The 18591-nt window shown below is 41.9% G+C and overlaps 1 protein-coding gene across 4 annotated transcripts in view; it reads left to right on the forward strand.

The window, feature by feature from the left end:
- The window catches only part of arhgap21 (Rho GTPase activating protein 21), a 119212-nt gene extending 101666 nt beyond the window's left edge, over positions 1-17546 (forward strand). For all 4 annotated transcript variants that reach the window (XM_015402735.1, XM_015402733.1, XM_015402734.1 and 1 more), the window contains 15 exons: positions 715-751; positions 1065-1184; positions 1335-1634; positions 4163-4227; positions 4307-4455; positions 4559-4701; positions 6011-6169; positions 6320-6398; positions 6478-6551; positions 6635-6724; positions 6808-6933; positions 7011-7052; positions 9354-9459; positions 13560-13591; positions 15062-17546. In XM_015402735.1, the coding sequence (XP_015258221.1) occupies positions 715-751; positions 1065-1184; positions 1335-1634; positions 4163-4227; positions 4307-4455; positions 4559-4701; positions 6011-6169; positions 6320-6398; positions 6478-6551; positions 6635-6724; positions 6808-6933; positions 7011-7052; positions 9354-9459; positions 13560-13591; positions 15062-16675 (3136 nt within the window). In that variant the 3' untranslated portion in view covers positions 16676-17546. The remainder of the gene's footprint in view (positions 1-714; positions 752-1064; positions 1185-1334; positions 1635-4162; positions 4228-4306; positions 4456-4558; positions 4702-6010; positions 6170-6319; positions 6399-6477; positions 6552-6634; positions 6725-6807; positions 6934-7010; positions 7053-9353; positions 9460-13559; positions 13592-15061) is intronic.
- The last annotated feature ends 1045 nt before the right edge of the window (positions 17547-18591 follow it).

Consider the following 18591-nt stretch of genomic DNA (forward strand, 5'->3'; position numbering starts at 1 on the left):
GTTAGCGCTGCTGCCTCGCTGCCAGGAGGTTCTGTTTCTAAATACCAGCTGCAGGTCTTTCTGTGTAGTTTGCATGTTCTCCCCTTGCATTGGTGGGATCGTTCTGGGAGCTGGAGCTTCACCCACAATCCAAAACCTGGACTGTTGGGTGAATTGAAGAGTGCGTTCATGGTCGCTTCTCTTGTCTGTGTTTGTGTTACCCTGTGATGCTCTGGCAGTCGGACCAGGGTGCGTCCCGCCTCTCGCCTAATGGCTGTTGGAGCTCTGCCCATAACCCTGCAGTAGGTGAACCCTACTGTGTACCCTATGACTTTCATAAAGCTCTACAATTGATGGACTCGTGTTGTTATGTGCTTCTTCTACTTCTTGACATTTAGTGATAGATTCCAAAATGTTTGCTTTCCTTGAGTTAAACAACAGTGTTGATCTATCCCTTACCAATAAAAATTCACCGTCTGAGTTTTCCTCAGTTGTGGCTCTTATTTCCATCGTTCTTGAAGCGCCCAACAGCAACAGTAACTCAGCCATTTTCGCCTCTTTAAACTGGCTGGATTTTACTGTTTGTTTGCTCTGGCTTCACTTACACTAAATAGAGACGAAGTTCATAAAAGCAGCTTTAATGAGCTGATAGAAAAACAGAACTCTGAACCACAAAACTAACTCAACAAATCCTTCAAGTCTCCTAACATTTCATGTTTTGTCTCTTCCACATAGGAGGTCTTTACTTCCTGGTCTGAAAGGTTTGAGGAAGGTAAGCTGTCCATTGCTGGACAGTCCCGTCTGTCCTTAGATGACTGCTTTATCAGCATGTCCTCCTCGGTAGTTTATCAGCTTTTTTAGTTCACACCCACAAGATAAATGTTTTCCCTCTAGAATGTGATATGTATATTATGTAAAACAGACAGCTGTGTATTCAACAGCAGGTAAATAATTGATAGAAAAGAATTATATCACATGTTATTATTTTTTCTCTTTCGTAAAATGTCTCTACCTTAGGGAAAGTTCCACATGCCGTCATGTGTCACTAATAGTCTATTTATTGAGGTTTTATTTCTGTGTTTCAGGCTGTAGACAGGTCATCAGACGATTCCGGCTCCAGGCTGGATTCCTCATCAGACGTCTTCTGTGATGCAACCAAGGAGGGCTTGCTACATTTTAAGCAGCTAAATGCAGATAAGGGAAAGGTGTGTTCTGCCTCTGCATCATAAAACACAGACATCGGTACAGGAAGCAAACACCTGACCTACTCCAGCTGTATTGACTGTAACTGCAGACTGTTTGTGTACACTATGAGTTTTTAAGGCCACTCACTTGTCTACGGTTTTCCTTTGCAGCGTGTAGGAGGAGGAAATCGACAGTGGAAACAGATGTACGGCGTGTTGCGAGGACACTATCTCTGCCTCTATAAAGACAAGAAGGAGGGCCAAGCTCACGCCAGCTGCCAGACTATAGAGGAGCCCCTGCAGATTAGCATCAAGGCCTGTCTGATCGACATCTCCTACAGTGACACCAAGCGCAAAAATGTCCTGAGGCTGACCACGTCGGACTGTGAGTACCTGTTCCAGGCTGAGGACCGAGAGGATATGCTGGCCTGGATCAGAGTCATACAGGAGAGCAGCAATCTGGATGAGGAGGTATGAAGCTTTGGAAAGGATTCCTTTCATCCTTTGCTGCTGCTACCATGTTTTCCACGTTACGGTTCGGTCTGGGCAATAAATAAATGAATATAAATGTCTGCTTAGTGATAAATATGGGTTTACCAATCCTTAAGTGGAGCACTTACTCCATCCCGCTAACTAAACTAAACATTTATAGCAGTTCAGTTCAGAAGAAGAAGCCATTTCTCTGCTCGTATCATACATTTAGTTGGATGTTGATGTTGGCATCATAACCACAGATAAATATTTGCATATTTTTTTTCCTTTAGTAGAATGTATAATTTAACTCTGTACCACTCTTGACATTCTGTGGATCTATTTTCTTTTTTATATTAATCATTTTTTAAACTAAAGTTGTGGCTTTTACCTTTAATTAATGGAAAATTACAATTTCTTTCAGAGATACATTAATTGGGTTTCCATAGCTCAGAGTAACATTGATTTATCACTTTTTTTGTTAAATATATAGATCTACTCAAAGTAACTAATGAACTGGTTCACTGTGTACCACAGCCAGCTGCTCACATCTTGCTGGTCATATTTCCATCAATGCAAGGCCCACCAACTTCCTTTACAAATCACAACTTTAATTGAGTAGCTTCTTTTTAAAAAATTTTTTAAAAGAAAAAAATATCTGGGATTTTATTTTTAAGCCATATTGCGCAGCCTTAGTTACGTCTTTTTCTCTTTTCCCAAGTTTGGTGACAAAAACATTTCTTTAACTATCTGGACCTAAAAAAGGTCATTTTTTAAAGTGTACACTAAAAGCAAAGTGCTACAAATGTTGCATTTAGACTCACAAACTTGAGAAACTGAAGTATTGTTTTGCTATAAATATGTTTTAATGATGATTCTGCTTTTATCTTCTAAATCTTCTTTTATCTGAATTTGACTCTGTTAAATACATTTTTGGTCAGTTTAAGAACTGACCAAAAATAATTCCTCTTAAAAAAGGCCTTTACAAACATCAGGTGATAGTTGGAAGATGGTAATGCTTTTGCAATAGTGCTGAAATTTGCATTGATTCCATTCCTGCTCTGGCTTCAACTCAAATAATCTCATCTTGTAGCTGCTATGAACAATGCACCCTGTGCACCATTATAAACATCACTCTGCTGAAGCCTCTTGCACATATAAATCAATGTGTGCTGTATTACTTGTAGGATAAAGTGCCATAATTAACTCCAAACTGCACCTGTGCTGGTTATTGAGACTGGAGGAAGTGCAAAGTTTTTCTTTTTTCTTTTTCTTTCCAAAGTTAAATTTACTTGTCAGCCTGTCAGAAATAGACTGACATCATAATTGGCAATAAAGAGAAGTGCACAACCAACCTTTCACCATAAAACTGTAGGTCAGGTAACAGCAATTGCACATCCTGTGGTAACCAACTCTCTGCCTCTTTATTTCAGTCCTCTCTGTTACGATAACAAAATTGCTGATGGAGTTTCCTCCTGAAAAGCAAAGCTAAAACTGATGGTATTGGTGCAGAAACTTCTTAAATATATAAGGGAAATGCCACAGGTCTGAAGACGTCCTTTGACGTAACTGCAGGACTATTCTGTTGAAGAAGCAACAAACATCTTTGACAAGTTCGAAAAGAATAGAGCACCATGTTTAGAAATGTGTCCTATTTGCTGTGATTGAAGCATCCGTAAAGGTCATTGGGGACTGAAGGGGTTTCCAACCCTGTGTAAAATGGGCATAAGTAAAAAAAATTCAGACATTTCAGTCCTGCCTTCTATTTGTTCTTCAGTTGAACCATACAATAAAGTCTATGGTGTTTTTATCCATTGTTTTAACCTATGTCATCTTAAAGCAGCTGGTTACTTAAAGGTATTGTGGAGGATTTTTGCACATTTTTTTACAAACTCGCCCTATCCACTTAAGAAATAAATGCACATGTACCTCCCTCTCGGGAGCAGGTACAGGGAACTTTTTTTAAAAGTTACTGTTCAGACCGTTCGGACAGATGATCCCTGCTTTTAGGTCCCCGTTGGTCACTTAACTCCGCCTCCACTGTACAGTGCCTGCGCCATCCTTGTTATTAGTTGCCGCTGTCAGCGACAGCCTATGCAACAGTGATTCCTGTGACAGCAAATCCTATAATTCTGGGATATATCTGCCTCTTCTGACGCATTCTTCCATACACTTCGTAGACACTCTTGCTCTTACGACCCTTGGCCATTTTCAAAGAACTGCGGTGAGAAAGGTGAGCTTCAATAACTGTCTGAAATTGTAGCTCAACACGGATATATGACTGAAGTGCGTATGCGCAGAAAAAGACAGCTAACGGGACGAGCATGTAGGACAGCCTTATGTAAACATATTACCAGAATGATTGACAAATAGGAGGACCACTTATTTAGATGATCCACCCGGAAATAAAAGCTGGTCCTCTATACCTTTAAAGAATCACCTTTACAGCGAGAGAAACACCACCTGATGTTTCAAATACATCTGCTGCATCTTACTGTAGATCTTTTCTTCTTCTCTTCTTTTTTCAGAACTCAGCTTTCACCAGCCATGACCTCATCAGCCGAAGGATCAAGGAGTACAACACCTTGATGAGGTAAGAAGGAGAAGTCAGAGCCATTCAGTCTAATGGGAAATCTCCCAGTTTAACATTTATCTGCTTATTGCTTATTCAGCCCGACGGGCAGCAAGAGCGAGGCGTCCCCCAGAGCTTCACGCCAGTCACTCAGCATCAGACAGACGCTGCTAGGAGGTAAAGGAGAGTCCAAAGCAACGAGTCCACAATCCCCCAAACCTGAGCAGGAGAGGAAGAACATGCACAAAGGTGGGGATGACTCACGTGTAAAATGTATTGCATAATGTATAGGGTTTGTAATTGAAAAAGGTTGGGGTGGAGTATGTCCTCATGGTATCCACTGTGCATCCAGATGACACCAGCCCTCCCAAAGACAAAGGGACGTGGAGAAAGGGCCTCCCTGGGCTCATGAGGAAACCCTTTGAGAGGAAACCGTCTCCTGGAGTCACATTTGGAGTCAGACTGGATGACTGTCCTCCTGCACAGACCAACAAGGTGACACAATGCTGTCCGAAATCTGAAACCCACACTATTCAGAATACACTTCATTAAATGATTCCCTCGGCTGTACTGAGGGTGAACTCACCTGCTCACTGTTAACCCTCCTGCTTCCTCCATAGAGATTTAAATTATCCCAACCTTAAACATGTCTGCTTGGTGTCTCTATTTATCAATCTCTTCCTTAATGCTCTATTCCTCCCGGCCTGGAGATACATTATACTGACAAAATATGCACTAAGTGGTAAAATAGGAGTGAATGTTGACATGATGAAATGATTACCAAATTAGTCATTGGTAGCAAACTGCATGATAAGCTGTTTCTCTGGCTAATGGAATAAAAATCAATGTAACATTCAATATTTCCATCTCAACAGTGTTGGTGTAAAAAGCTTCCCATGGATGTTTTTCTGGCCTTTAGCAAATAAGACATCTTCTTTAAAAAAAAAAAAAAAACATTTTTCAATCTTGATCAGATACACAACAAAAAAAAGTAAATCAAAAAAGGTTGTTTTTTTTTTCTTAAAAAAAAGTGCATTTGTTCTTGAATTGAGAAGGAAAGTGAGACTGTTTGCCAATGGAACAAGATTTTACATTTAAAAGAAGAAAAAAAATATTCCATTGACTTATTTTAAGTGTATTTTATCTAATTATCATATTTTAAGAGTAAGAAATATCATGCCATTGGCAAATCGTCTTATTTACCTGCCCAAATTAAGGGTAAATACACTTACTTATTTCTAGATTATATTTGCAGTGCAGGTAAATCATTTATTTTCCTAGAAAGCCTTTTATTCTGCATTATAAAACAAGATTGTCCAGCTGAAAGCCTAAATAATGAGAGATTTCCTTTTAACATACTTCCTTTATACTCTACATGTTTGTAGCATTTAGTCCCACTTGCTGTTTGACTTTGATGTGTTTTAGGCTTCCTTAAATCCCTTAGCCCCTACCTTTTTATAGCTTGTGCACAGAAAAATTGCATACCCAGACATCAATGGCCAGTAAAACAATATTCTTGTGATATATCTCATTTGAAAGATAAGATCTTCTAGTTTCTGCAAGTTTTACACAACTTGAGCTATGTAACTTCAGAAAAGATATAATTGGTTTTCATCATGCCTTTAAATGTTTAAATATTATTAGTCTAAATAAGGTATATCTGACAAAAAAAATAATAATGAACCAACATGTTCTGGGTCTTTCTGTTATAAAACGTTTTTTAAATACCAAGGTGTGCAGTACTCGATAATTGTAAATAAAGAACAGTTTTTTTTTTTTATGGCTTTTGCCTTCTGTCCTCCAGTTTGTGCCCCTGATCGTTGAGGTTTGCTGTAACCTGGTGGAGGAGAGGGGGCTGGAGTACACGGGCATCTACAGAGTCCCTGGAAACAACGCCGCCATCTCCAACATGCAGGAGGAGCTCAATAACAAGGGCATGGGTGACATCGATATCCAGGATGATGTGAGTGTCCTTTATCGATTGCTACTGCTGTAATTAAACCCTCTTTGAAGCCTGAAAATACCTGCAGGACAAAGCTGCAAAGCGTCCTCATCAGGATGGCTGTAAGCTTTACAACGAAGGAAACAATACAATAAATCATTTCTCCTGCAGAAATGGAGGGACCTCAACGTGATCAGTAGCCTATTGAAGTCCTTCTTTCGAAAGCTTCCTGAGCCCTTGTTTACCAATGGTAAGCTGGTGCTGCAGCCCCACCTTGTGGCCAAAGCTGGTAACTGCAGCTTTTACGGAAATGTTTTCTTCCCCTGCAGATAGGTACGCTTATTTCATCGACGCCAACAGAATAGAGGATCCAGTGGAGAGACTCAAAGTTCTTAAGAGACTCGTGAGTAAAACTGATAAAATTCACCTCATAACGAGGGGGGGGGAATAATCTATAAAATATTTCTCTCTGATGATGCCCTGCAGCTTCATGAGCTACCAGATCATCACTACGAGACCCTGAAGTTCCTCTCTGCTCATCTAAAAACTGTAGCTGAGAACTCAGAGAAAAATAAGGTCAATATCTCTGACCTTTTCCACTTCTTCTGTAGTTTATTTCAGAAATCTAAAACCCGCCTCTGGTTTTCCTTTAATGGCAGATGGAGCCGAGGAACCTGGCCATCGTGTTCGGGCCCACTCTGGTGCGGACCACCGACGACAACATGACCCACATGGTGACGCACATGCCCGACCAGTACAAGATAGTGGAGACGCTTATTCAGAACGTGAGCCTCCCATCCTTCCTCTGAACTTCCTTTCATTCAAGTTAACTGGAAGTTTACCAGTTATTCTGTCCTTTCAGTACGACTGGTTTTTCACCGACGATGGAAATGGAGATCCAGTGGTGAGTTCACGGAAAGCTCTCCAACCTGCTGCTGTACAGCAACATCTGGTCCTTCACAGATTTTTTCTTGTTTGATATTTTTTGAATGTAGATCTTTTTTTAAATGGCTTTTTTTGTGCTTGTTTAAACAAAACATCACTTTAAAGGCAGATAGTGTTTGTTTTAAATCCTCTATTTGAACAAAGAACAAAACAGGAAAAGCTTTTTTTTTAACTCAAAGGAACAATTTTAAGTGGGCTAAAAATCCAGTTTGTTTTATTTCTGTGTAAATGAACATTTTTAATGCAGTTAAAATCCATGCGCCCTCATTATACACACCCTTACTACAGATGACTAAAAAGCCTTTAAAAGTGAAAACTGTTATACATTCAAACTGTAATATACTTGCACTGTGAGCATTAGATGTCAACCAATGCAGTTTTTTCAAACACGTTTCTGATTGTTTTGACATCAGTCTGACCCAGCGATTCTTAACCCTGGTCCTCAGGGTCCACTGTCCGTCATGTTTTAGATGTGTCTCTATTCAAGCACACCTGATTCAAATTGCATTTCCTCAACAGCCCTCAAATCCTGCAAAAGCCTGTGAATGACCTTTTCAGGTGTGTGGAGGCAGGGAAAAACCTAGAACATGTCGGACAGTGAGGACCTGAGAACCAGGGTTAAGAAACACTGGTCTATCCAACCCCAGATGTGCACTGATCTTTTTTTTTAGCAGGCAGATTTTCAAAGCTTACTTTCTTCTTACATTTACAAGATAAAAAAAGGACACAGTGTTAACGAGGCATGCTTCGGTGAACCACTGGTTAGTGTGCATGACCCATGTATAACATGGAGGCCTTAAGGGCTGGTTATCCTCCCACAGCAGTGTGTCGCAGTGAGCTTGTCGCAGATATTTTTGAGTTATGCCCAATATTGAAGCGTGGTCTGCACTATGTTATATCACGCCACAATGCAAGAGGGACAATCAGGAACTAGCTGTGGGTCTAGATACGGCCGAGGCGGTGAGGAAGAGGGGGCAAGTTTGTGTGACAACGAAGGGACATGAGGGTGAAGAGCGGGGATCCAGGGGGGAAAAGTTCAGTAAAAGTTTTAAAAAAACAATCCAGTGGACCTTTAGAATCATACACAGCTTTCAGATATTACAGGCTAACAATGGAACCAAACAACCCGCTCGTCGGCCTCAATTTGCATGTTTCCAAGCATTACAAGGCCTTGTCTATATAAAGACTCTATCTCACTGCGGATCCAGACATTTGAATTGAGAAAGCTTCCTGGAGGGGAAGCGATACGTCTTCAATTCTTGGAAACCAAGTCCAGTGGATTGTTTTTTAAACTTTTACGGAATGACTATAACCTGGATGACTGGGAATCTTCATCAGCAGGTGGGAAAATGGTCCCAGTGTTCTCGCATACTTCGCTCTTCTAGCTGGTTCATCTTCACGAGTTGTTTTCCACGATGGCGGTCATACAAACAAAGCAAGCCAGTAAGGTACCAAACAGGAAATACGCATAGTGTAGAGTGGATGTAGATCTGACCAATCAGAGGCCTCCTGTCTGCGGTCACCTATAATTTTGGAAAGGTGCAGCAGAGTGTCTGCGGAAGGGGGCTTGTGTAGATTTTTCGTTCACTGCGACACAGATGCAGACGACCTGGTTTCTGAGTATAAATCAACCTTTAGTCCTTGACGTGTCCGATCCGGGTTCAAATCTGACCTGTGGTCCTTCGCTGCATGTCCCCCCCTCTCTTATACCTCCTTTCCTCAGCCCACTGTTAAACGATACGACCCACTAGTGCCTTAAAAACCTCACAAACAAACCGGAAAAACACAGTGTTAACAATACAATGATTATACAAGAAATACATGCTAACCAGCACTACTGAATAAATGTTTTTATAAAATAAATTAGTTGAGGTTGGACATGATTAAAGTTTGATTTGACAGTGTCTTTAATTAATTAATGGAAAAAACCATATATCATATCAATAAACCACCTTTTCTTTAAAAAAAAAAGGCCTTTCTGCATTATTGAATGAATAAACTAGAATAAAATATGTGAATAGATGTGATTTCTAAAGTAAAACATGTCCGTTTATTAGCAGAGAACCAAATTAATTATTTAACTATGTGAAAAAAGTTTAGGAATGAACTTTATTCTAAATATTCTTTTAATATGATATAAACATGTTTTTATAAAAGAGCCTAAAAGGAGAAAAAGTCTATTTTTCTCTTTAAGTTAAGGTGTCTAAAAAGGTGATGTCTTTCATAAAGCTGACGTTTACGGCGTGTTCTCTCTCTCCAGACCGCCTCCCATGAAGAGAGCGCCGTGGAGTCTCAGCCCGTCCCCAACATCGACCACCTGCTGACCAACATCGGTCGCACCGGCGCGTCACAGGGCGACGTATCAGGTAACACGCTGCCTCCGCTGTGGGCCGGCCGTCCTCTGTCCTTTCCCCTGCTACGGGCAAAGTCAGGCCGTTTCTGTTTAAGGAGGAAAAAAAGACGATGAGAACGCAGCTTCGACCCAAGGCCAAGCCTCTCCCTTTGCTTCTTTAGCTTCGGCAATTTATCTGCATCCCTGAAAAGGATGCAAACGGAAAAATTGCTGCTTCCTGTTTTGCTGTAAGTTTCTTGATTCACTTTGCAAAGTTATTTGTACACCTTGACGTTTTTTACACATTAGGTCTCTGCTTTATTGGGATTTTTCGTCATGGATCAACACAACGTGAGGCATTATTGTAAAATAAAGGAAGACAAATATTTATTCTATAATGATAATTTAACTTTATTGATCTCAACGTTTGAATTGAACGTAACCTTTATTTATTCAGTTTTATTTTGAGTTTTTACATATTTTATGTAGGTTAATTATGTTTTATTGTTACTGTTAAACTTTATTACTGATTAGAAAGCCAGGGACCAGGATTTAAAGTTTGGCTTTAAATCACACTAAGCTAAATTTGTTGATGGCCTTATCTTTGATTAATAAACTAATAGATAAAGAAGATTTGATAAATGTTCAGAGAAGACAATCGTCCCTTTTTGGTTCTGGGGGAGCAATAGAGCTCCACTGCTCAGGTGGACTGGAAAAAAAGGCTATCGATTGGTTAAAAGATTACTGGAATTAATCCTGAACAGAGCTGAAAAATTATTCAGATTAATTGTGATTTATGACATATTGAAATATTTCTCAACTTGATTTGAAACTGGAGTTTACAGACTTTTAAACATGCCATTTAAGGATCAACCTCTACTTTAGCAAAACGTGAGAACAAATGTGAACATTTTGCACTTAAGATAAAAAGGGCTATAGCCTCACTGAATACTTTAGATCCATAGGTTTTAATGCTCTAATTAAAGAGTCGACCATAACAAATCTGTTGAAAAGAAAAATGTCTTATTTGAGCCAGTTTGTGTTGATCTGCAACTTAAAATCTCTATAGAAGACGTTAAAGTTTTTACCGATTGACCGAGTTCAAGGCGTATGTATAGTTTTGCAGGGTTGAAATTGCTGCTAAAGTAAAGAGCTAAAAGATGTGATGTTCTGCTGATGTTCCGGGCTCTGCTCCTCTCTCCCTCTTTCTCCTGCCTACTGTTGCACTAAGTCGCCATGTTCTTTCCACATCAGTGCAGATGTTTTTACAGTAAAAGGCGACCTCTGATCCCTCTGTCTCTAGTGAGGCTCTGTCGGGTGTCCTAACGGCTTTCCCAGCATTCACACATACTGATCTTGACACAGGCCAAGTGGGCGGGGTCTATCACGCCGTGATGTCTCTGATGGACTCTGTAATGTCTGTGATGGACAGCTGTAGGAAGAAGGAGGACTGTTGCCCACACTGTAGCTGCCTAGTCTGCAGGAACCCGCAGGTGTTTTAAATCCCAAAAAGAAACAAAAAACGAATGTGAAGATGAGGCGAAAGCGTAAAAAGAAACAAAAAAAGACCTGAAAAGCCGAGGGAAGCAGAACGGCTACACGGTACAGTCCCCGCTGTCGTGGCTTTTCTCTGAGAGTATACCTAAGGCAGGCCGGTGGCGCTATCTGAAAGGTTCTCCGCTGTCTCTCCTCACTGTCCTACAAGCTTTCCCACAGGAGAGATAGCATGGTATGGTTTCTACGTCCAGTTGGTGTGCACCTGCATAAACTTTACCCTCATCTGTACTGTACGTAAGGGGAGCGGAGGGGGGCTGGGCTGTAAAACACTAACCATGATTATTAAAAGATAATTACTGATGATAGTTTCCCTCACCCACACTCATCCCTCATGTAGCGTCCTCTCTTCTCATGTAGCTAGCCCCTCTGTGACCCCCTGTCACCTTTTCTTTTATTTCGGTCACCATCTCTGTCGTATTTGTGTGTCGTTTCTTCTCACCTCAACCCGCCTCATCAGTTCAATAACCGAGCGTCCGTTCCTTTGAACGCCATGGCTCAAAAGAGAAGTTGGCGATATTAAAGCCAGGGTTTATCTGGCATTTCTGGTAAATATGTATAAAAAGCCTGAATAAGTAACACAGCAGTGCAGTGGTTTCTGTTCCAGAAGGTGGATTCAGTTCAGAAAGCCTCTTTTCAAGCTCTAGTGGAAAAAAAAATACACATCAGAATCATTGTTGCCCCTGCTGGTAATGCTTTGTTTGATCACCCTGTGTTCACTGCAGTCTGTAGCTTCCCCCACAGGTGACTGAAACGGACACAATTGTCCTGTTTGTCTTGTTAAAAAACATATTTACCTCATATTTCTGATTATGACTCCCTGGGTGTGTGGAAGAGGAACAGGCCCGCTGCATGACGTATCCTCCACTGTGCTTAACAGTGAATAAGAGGGGCTTTTCCCTCTCTATAATCTAACCAATACTTAATTTACATCTCCTATTGCAGGATAAAAATAGATTGATAGTGTAGATGGGATTTAGTTATTATTATGGAGACTCTAGGTTTTCATTATGTATTGCAGCTTTTTAAGGTTTTCTTTTCCTCCCTTCCTGCTTATTGATTGCAGCAATTAGACAAGTTTGGATCCTTAATCAAGTCGTCACACACTTAATAAAGGCTCTTAACGTTTTGTTTTCAAGTTTATACCTTGCTTCTGGTCTTCCCCACCTTGAGAAATGAAAAAGGCATTAGAACCAACACTTTTTATCATCCCTTTGCCATAACTGTAAAGTCAAACTACTCATAGGCCAGAAAAATGATATAAATATTTATTTTGCAGAACTCAAACATTCATTTAACAGATAAAGTTGTCATAGTTTATTATAGGGAAAGGATGTGTTAATTATTGTAGATCTCCAAACCCCATAATTGACACGTCAGGTTATTAAATAATCAAGCATCCAGTTCGAATTAGTTTGGACTCATTTAAAAAAAAGAAAAAAAAAAAGATAGAAATGTGTAGTTTTGTCATGAAAAAAAAAAAAAAAAAATCAGGATTCAATTGTTTTTTGTTTGTTTTTTTAAAGCAGGACGTTCCTTAACTTTCATCAAGTTTACCAAAGTTTTTTGTAGGAGAGTTAAAAATCACTGGATAGATTTAGATCCTATTTATGAGGTTGTAGAATAAGGAAAACAAAATCAGTTCAGATCCCCTAAATGAATCCTGGGCCACATTTTACATACCGCACTACTAAAAGAAATGAGCCTTTCTTTCACATCGCATTTATACTGTATAGCTGCAGGGGGTCCATGTTGATTAATTAACAGTAGTTGATGACTGTAATGAACTTAGAAAAGTGAGGCACAAACTACAAGCTGCATTATTTAGATTTGTTTTAAAGGGATTGCTGGTATCAACTGATTTAAACACAATATATTTTTCTCCTCTGATTTTTTTTTTTTTTTCATAGAAAAATATTTCTCCTTCAGAAAAAGGTGTATGTTTTAAAGGCTTTCTACACATCTCTACCTTCCTGCAACTTGAAATTCCTCTCGATTCCAGTCTAAAATCCTCATTAATTGGAAAGTAGTTACTTGTATTCCCAGCTGTTGTTGAGCCTCAGCAGATACTTCTAAACCATGGTTAGTTAAATACTGTCCATCTACACCACCACAACAAACTGACCGATATGGAAACATCTCCAAAAACACAAGGACCATCCTGGTTGCATGATGCTTCATCCACTCTGCTGCTAAAGCTGCTGTTAAATCACCTCCATCACCTTTGAAGCTGCTGAGAGCTTCTGCTGACAGCCTCACTGTCTGCAGAGACGCCACGCTTTCCATGTCCAGCTGCGTGCGTCCGAGTCGGGAAAGAACATCTGGTCCCTGGCGGACGTGGAGCTGAGTGTAACGTGGAGCTCATCTGTCTGTCTGTCTGTCTGTCTGTCTGTGCAGCATGACCTGCTTCTCAGTGTGCTCCAGTGTTCTCTCACCTCGTTGCTTTCACGCTCTCATTCATCCACGTATCTCTTCGTTTTGTCTTAATTCACCCCCTCCCCGTGTTGCAGCCTCTCTTTTATTTGATTTTATCATCTAAAATCATCTAATGTGTCTCTCTTTGGTCTTTCTTCCTCACAGATTCACCAACTAGTGACTCGGCTAAATCAAAGGTGAGTGTGTCCAGGTTGCCGTTAGCTTAGGATTACAGCATGATAGAAATGCCTCAATGGGTTAGTAGCCTCAATCCGCCAGCTCTGCTTTTAAAGGATACATTCTCATTATTTTGAATCTAAAAAAGTGTTATTCTTTTCATTTAGAAACATGAAAAGAGCCAACAATTGAGTTAAAGATAAAAGACAGTTAAATGAAAGTGATTAATTTGCTTATAGAGCGAGAGTTAGACTATCCCACAACACTAATTGCTGTAGTTGACAGTATAAAATAATGGAAAATGATGGAGAGTCGGGAGGACCAGGTGGAAAAAGGAGGAATGAACCTAAAGCTGGACAGAAAACATGTCTGAATAGAAGGAACACAGGAGGAAGAGTGAAGCTGAAAGGGAGACAGAAGGTGAATATGAAAACAGTGCAGGGAGGGGTGATCTGTGCTTAGAAGCCCTGCTTTGTCGTCACTAAAAGGCAGCACTGTTGATTGTTTTTGTTGGAAATAGGCTGGAAACGGGCCTATCAAAGTAAACACTTCCAAAACAAAGTTAAGGATGCAAAACTGAGATAGTGGGGAAAGGATTAGCTGCAGAGGAAAAGAGAATGGCTGCATGCTGAATACATAGAGAAGATTCATAGAGAGACGCTGTAGCTGCTGGCTGTTCAAACAACATGCCGCCTCATCCAAAGTACAATTTGGATAAGAGAAATTTCTGGGAATGGGGAAAGATTATTTATTCTGTTGAACTGAGCAGAGCTTGTTTAGGTCAAACCGATCACTGTACCTGACTTTTTAGAGTTCAGCCAAAATAAAGCTTTGGAGGGTTTAGCGTTTGGTTCAGGAGAATGACTGGGTTCAGATACCATGATGTGACTTTCTAGACAAATATCCTCCTTTTATTGGAACCCCCAGAGAGAACCGTGTCCTGTTGTTGCTTTGTTTACACCTATTTTACGGCTGCTTGCTCTAAAGCCATGAGCAGCAGAAGGAAGACAGAAAGTCTTTATTTTCTACATAGATTCTTTAAATCCTTTAAACGTCGTTTTTGCAGTAATGCTTCCTTTATTTCAGCCTAATTGTGTAAATAAGGCTGGAAATAAAGAAGCTGGTTGTATACCTGTGTGTAAATCCCATACAGGTGTTTGTGTTGCTATAGTTACTGTCATAGCAATGGTGACTGAAGGGAGTCGCTGCTTCTTTTTGCACTGCTGTTTCCGCGCTGCTCCTCCTCCTCGGCTTCATGGCAGCTTCTGCTTTATCTGCTTCTGCATGGAAACAGCATTCATGTGCCTCCTCACTATGATGCTGCTAACCTTCCTCTTTCTGTCCACCTCTCTGATCGTTGCTTCTCAGGAGCAGGTGGAGTACTGATCTAAGGAATGAAGGGTTATTTCTTTCTTTTTTGTTTCTTTTCTAAGTTGAACTTCACTCATTTTTCAATCCTTCTCTTTATTCTTCCCCTACCCAATCTCCAGGGTTCCTGGGGTTCTGGGAAGGACCAGTGCAGCCGAGAGCTCCTGGTCTCCTCCATCTTTGCTGCCGCCAGCCGGAAAAGAGGGAGGTCAAAGGAGAAGCCGCTGCCTAGCAGCTCGGATGATGATTTCGATGCCGTTTTCCCCAGAAAGGAAGCTTCTGACCAAAAGCTGAACCACCACTCGCTGCAGACCAAGGCTCTGAGCGAGACCCGCCCCAGCGCCAAACCAAGAGCTGAGGAGAGGAAGGAGAAAGGGAGGAGCGTGGAGCTCGCCTCTAAGGCCAAGAGGGAGCATAGACACTCGTTGTTCCTGAAAGAAAAGACTCCGCCCAGACGGCCCTCACCGTCTCCCTCACCGTCACCAGTGATCAACGAGCAAACTGTCGCTCAGAGGAAGATCTCCCTGTCAGATCCTCCGTCCCAGCTGGATGAAAACACCTCCGACCTCGGCACCATGAGCTCCGGGGCATCCATCCCACGATCAAGACCAAAGAAGTGGACCGGTGGAGCGTCCCTGGATCTGCCTGCAGGCGTTGGACCAGGAGGAGGCGCTGGGACGTCGGCTGGAGCCGAGGTGAGCTCCATCACCTCCGACTACTCCACCAACTCCTCCATTACATTCCTGACCGCCGCCGAGTCGAGCGTTCTCAGTCCGGAGCTGCAGGGCGGAGAGGAGGCCGACGACGAGCGCAGTGAGCTCGTCAGCGAGGGCCGACCCATGGAGACGGACAGCGAAAGCGAATTCCCCTTGTTCGCTCCGGGGGGCGGCAGCAGCCAGTCCACGCCTTGTCCGAAGCAGGGTCAGCAGAAAACCGACGCAGGGGCTAAAGGAGGCGCCACGGAGGGGGCGGGCCCACAGAAACAGGAAGGGCGCCGCCTTTTCCCCACACACAGGATGATCGAGTGTGACACCCTGTCCAGGAGGTGGTCCCTAAGGCATAAGACTGATAGTGACTCATCAGCAGAGGGCGCTGTGGGGAACGAGGGGAGAGCAGAGTCTGCCAGCAGGTTGTCTCGAGTCTTGGAGGTGATGAAGAAAGGCCGATCGTCGAGCAGCATCAGCTCCTCTTCGCGCAGCGAGTCGGAGCGCGCCGAATCACCCTGGCACCTCAAAATCACCGAGCGGCTGAGGTTCAGGATACGATCCTCTGCCGACGACATTTTCACCGCCAAGAGCCCGGCGGTTGATGCCAGGAGCAAAAAGAAGAACATCCGGCGGAGGCACACCATGGGCGGCCAGAGAGACTTTGCAGAGCTAGCGGTCATCAACGACTGGAGGGAGCAGGGCGGCGTAGACCAGGCGGCCGATCTGTCGGCTCTGGACCGCCTCAAACCCAGGTGCTCCTCTCAGGAACTTTCCATCCGAGACTGGATCAGCCGCGAGCACCTGAGGGTGTCCGACCCGGGCGCAGAGGCGGCACCCAAAGCGGTGCCGGAGGACGATCATCTCAAAGCTTCCGACGTTGTACCTGAAAAACCTCAGCCAACGACGGCGGAGCAGGTCAACGGCGGCGGGGTCCAGGACACAAATAAAACCCCGCTGGCGCCGGACACTCACCCGCACAAACTCCCCGGAGCGCAAGTCACCCGCTCACGGTTTTACCAGTACCTGTAGGCGGGAGAAACCCACCAGAGCGAGTGTGTTCAAGTGTGAATGTGTGTATTTTAGCACAATATTTTTATACTAAAGTATAATTTCTGTATCTAGTGTACATACTGTGTATAAGCTCTGATGATTGTTACTAAACTAATATTAAAGATCATTAAGTTTTCCGCCATACTGGAACAGACACGGAAAGGAAACATGAACTTTCTCCTGCAGAAATGACCCGAAAAACTGAAAAAATAGACGATTTTTAAGGCGGGAGGATTCATGTTTCAGTTCTTCCTCATTTTGAAGAATGTATTAATCTTTCTGGGCTGATAAGAGATGCTTGAGACGAGACTGTTTCTTTTCTGCCTGTACTTGAAGTACGTAGGAAAACTGACGGCTGCGTTCTGTGGGAAGTTTTATTTCCACAGCCGGAAATTAGCTGGAAGAACTGGAGGATTGTTCTAGATTTATCCCCACACAGGCTTTGAAATGGTAATGAGACGCTGACGCTGTGGTATGTAATGCTTTGGTACATCAGTTTTTATTTCCCAGAAAAAAAGGTCTGTTTTTACATGTTCGACTTGTTTTTATCTCTGAAAAAGTGCCTGTTTTGTTTTCATTTAAAGACCAGTTGTTGTTTTTTTATAAACAGAACGATTGTTTTAACCAAGAAATCCAGTTTTCAGTAAAATCTACTTCTCCAGCATTTATTTCTCTCCTGACCACACCTCTGTTTTTGTTTTTTAAATGTGGTAAAAGGCACCAGCGCCTTTAACTGGAAGAGACTAGAAGAAAGCAGGTTTGAAACCTGTACGATGCGAATGTTTGCTGCAGCAGAGCTTGGGTTCAGTGCTGCCCCGTCCCAACAAACACTGGAAATAAAGAAAAACATGAAGTCCAGCATCTGCTTTCTCTCTCCTTTTTGCACAACGGGTGACGGGTTTACATTTTTAAGTTTGAAAATGTTTTTTTCTCTGATTTAGAACATTAAAGAGAGACCTACGACCCTCAGGAGCGTTTTTCAGACACACAATGTTAAAAACAACTGATTCAGTAAAATACATGCATTAACATTTTAATAAAGGTGTTAGTGTATTTATCAAAGACAAGATCAGGGTAGGAGATTAAAACATTGTGATGAGAGAGAAGAAGGCATCAATGATGGGGACTATAGGGAAAAAAGGATGTTCATCTCCTTTTTCCAGAACAAGTAGCTTGTTTTTTTGTTTTTTTTTTTGATAATAGGTTGGCAGGAAACGAGGTATGAGAGAGGTGGACAGACATGCGGCAAAGGACCACAGGCCGGATTCGAACCCAGGTCGGCCGCATCGAGGACTAAGGCCTCCACACACGGGTCATGCACACCAACCACTTCACTGCAAGGACACCTATGGGTGTTTAGTTCTGACTGGAAAATCTGGCAGTGATGAAAAAAAAAAAAAAACTGGAGCAGCTTTATAGGAGAATGAACAGGGTTTCTGCAGGTCATTAAAAATCATTAAATTATATATTTTTTAAATTTAGGCCTTAATTGGCATTAAAATTCATTAAATGTGATTATCATGGCATTTGAAATGCTTTAAAAAAAAATTAAAAATTGTCAAATCTATCAGGTTTAACTGGTTCCACGTGTTTGCGTGGAACTGCTCCTGGTTGATCCTAAAGCCATATGTAACAGAAGCTCAAGGCACAGAAAAAGCTATAGAATGGGAAAATGATAATTTTAACATAAGTGGCTGAAAAACGAGAAATTCGGGACATGGCTGCAGTGTTTATATATACACTCACCGGCCACTTTATTAGGTACACCAGTCCAACTGCTCGTTAACACTTAATTTCTAAGCAGCCAATCACATGGCGGCAATTTAGGCATGTAAACATGGTCAAGACAATCTCCTGCAGTTCAAACCGAGCATCAGTATGGGGAAGAAAGGTGA

The sequence above is a fragment of the Cyprinodon variegatus genome, unplaced genomic scaffold (genome assembly GCF_000732505.1).
Source record: "Cyprinodon variegatus isolate N-32 unplaced genomic scaffold, C_variegatus-1.0 Scaffold1388, whole genome shotgun sequence".
NCBI lineage: Eukaryota > Metazoa > Chordata > Actinopteri > Cyprinodontiformes > Cyprinodontidae > Cyprinodon > Cyprinodon variegatus.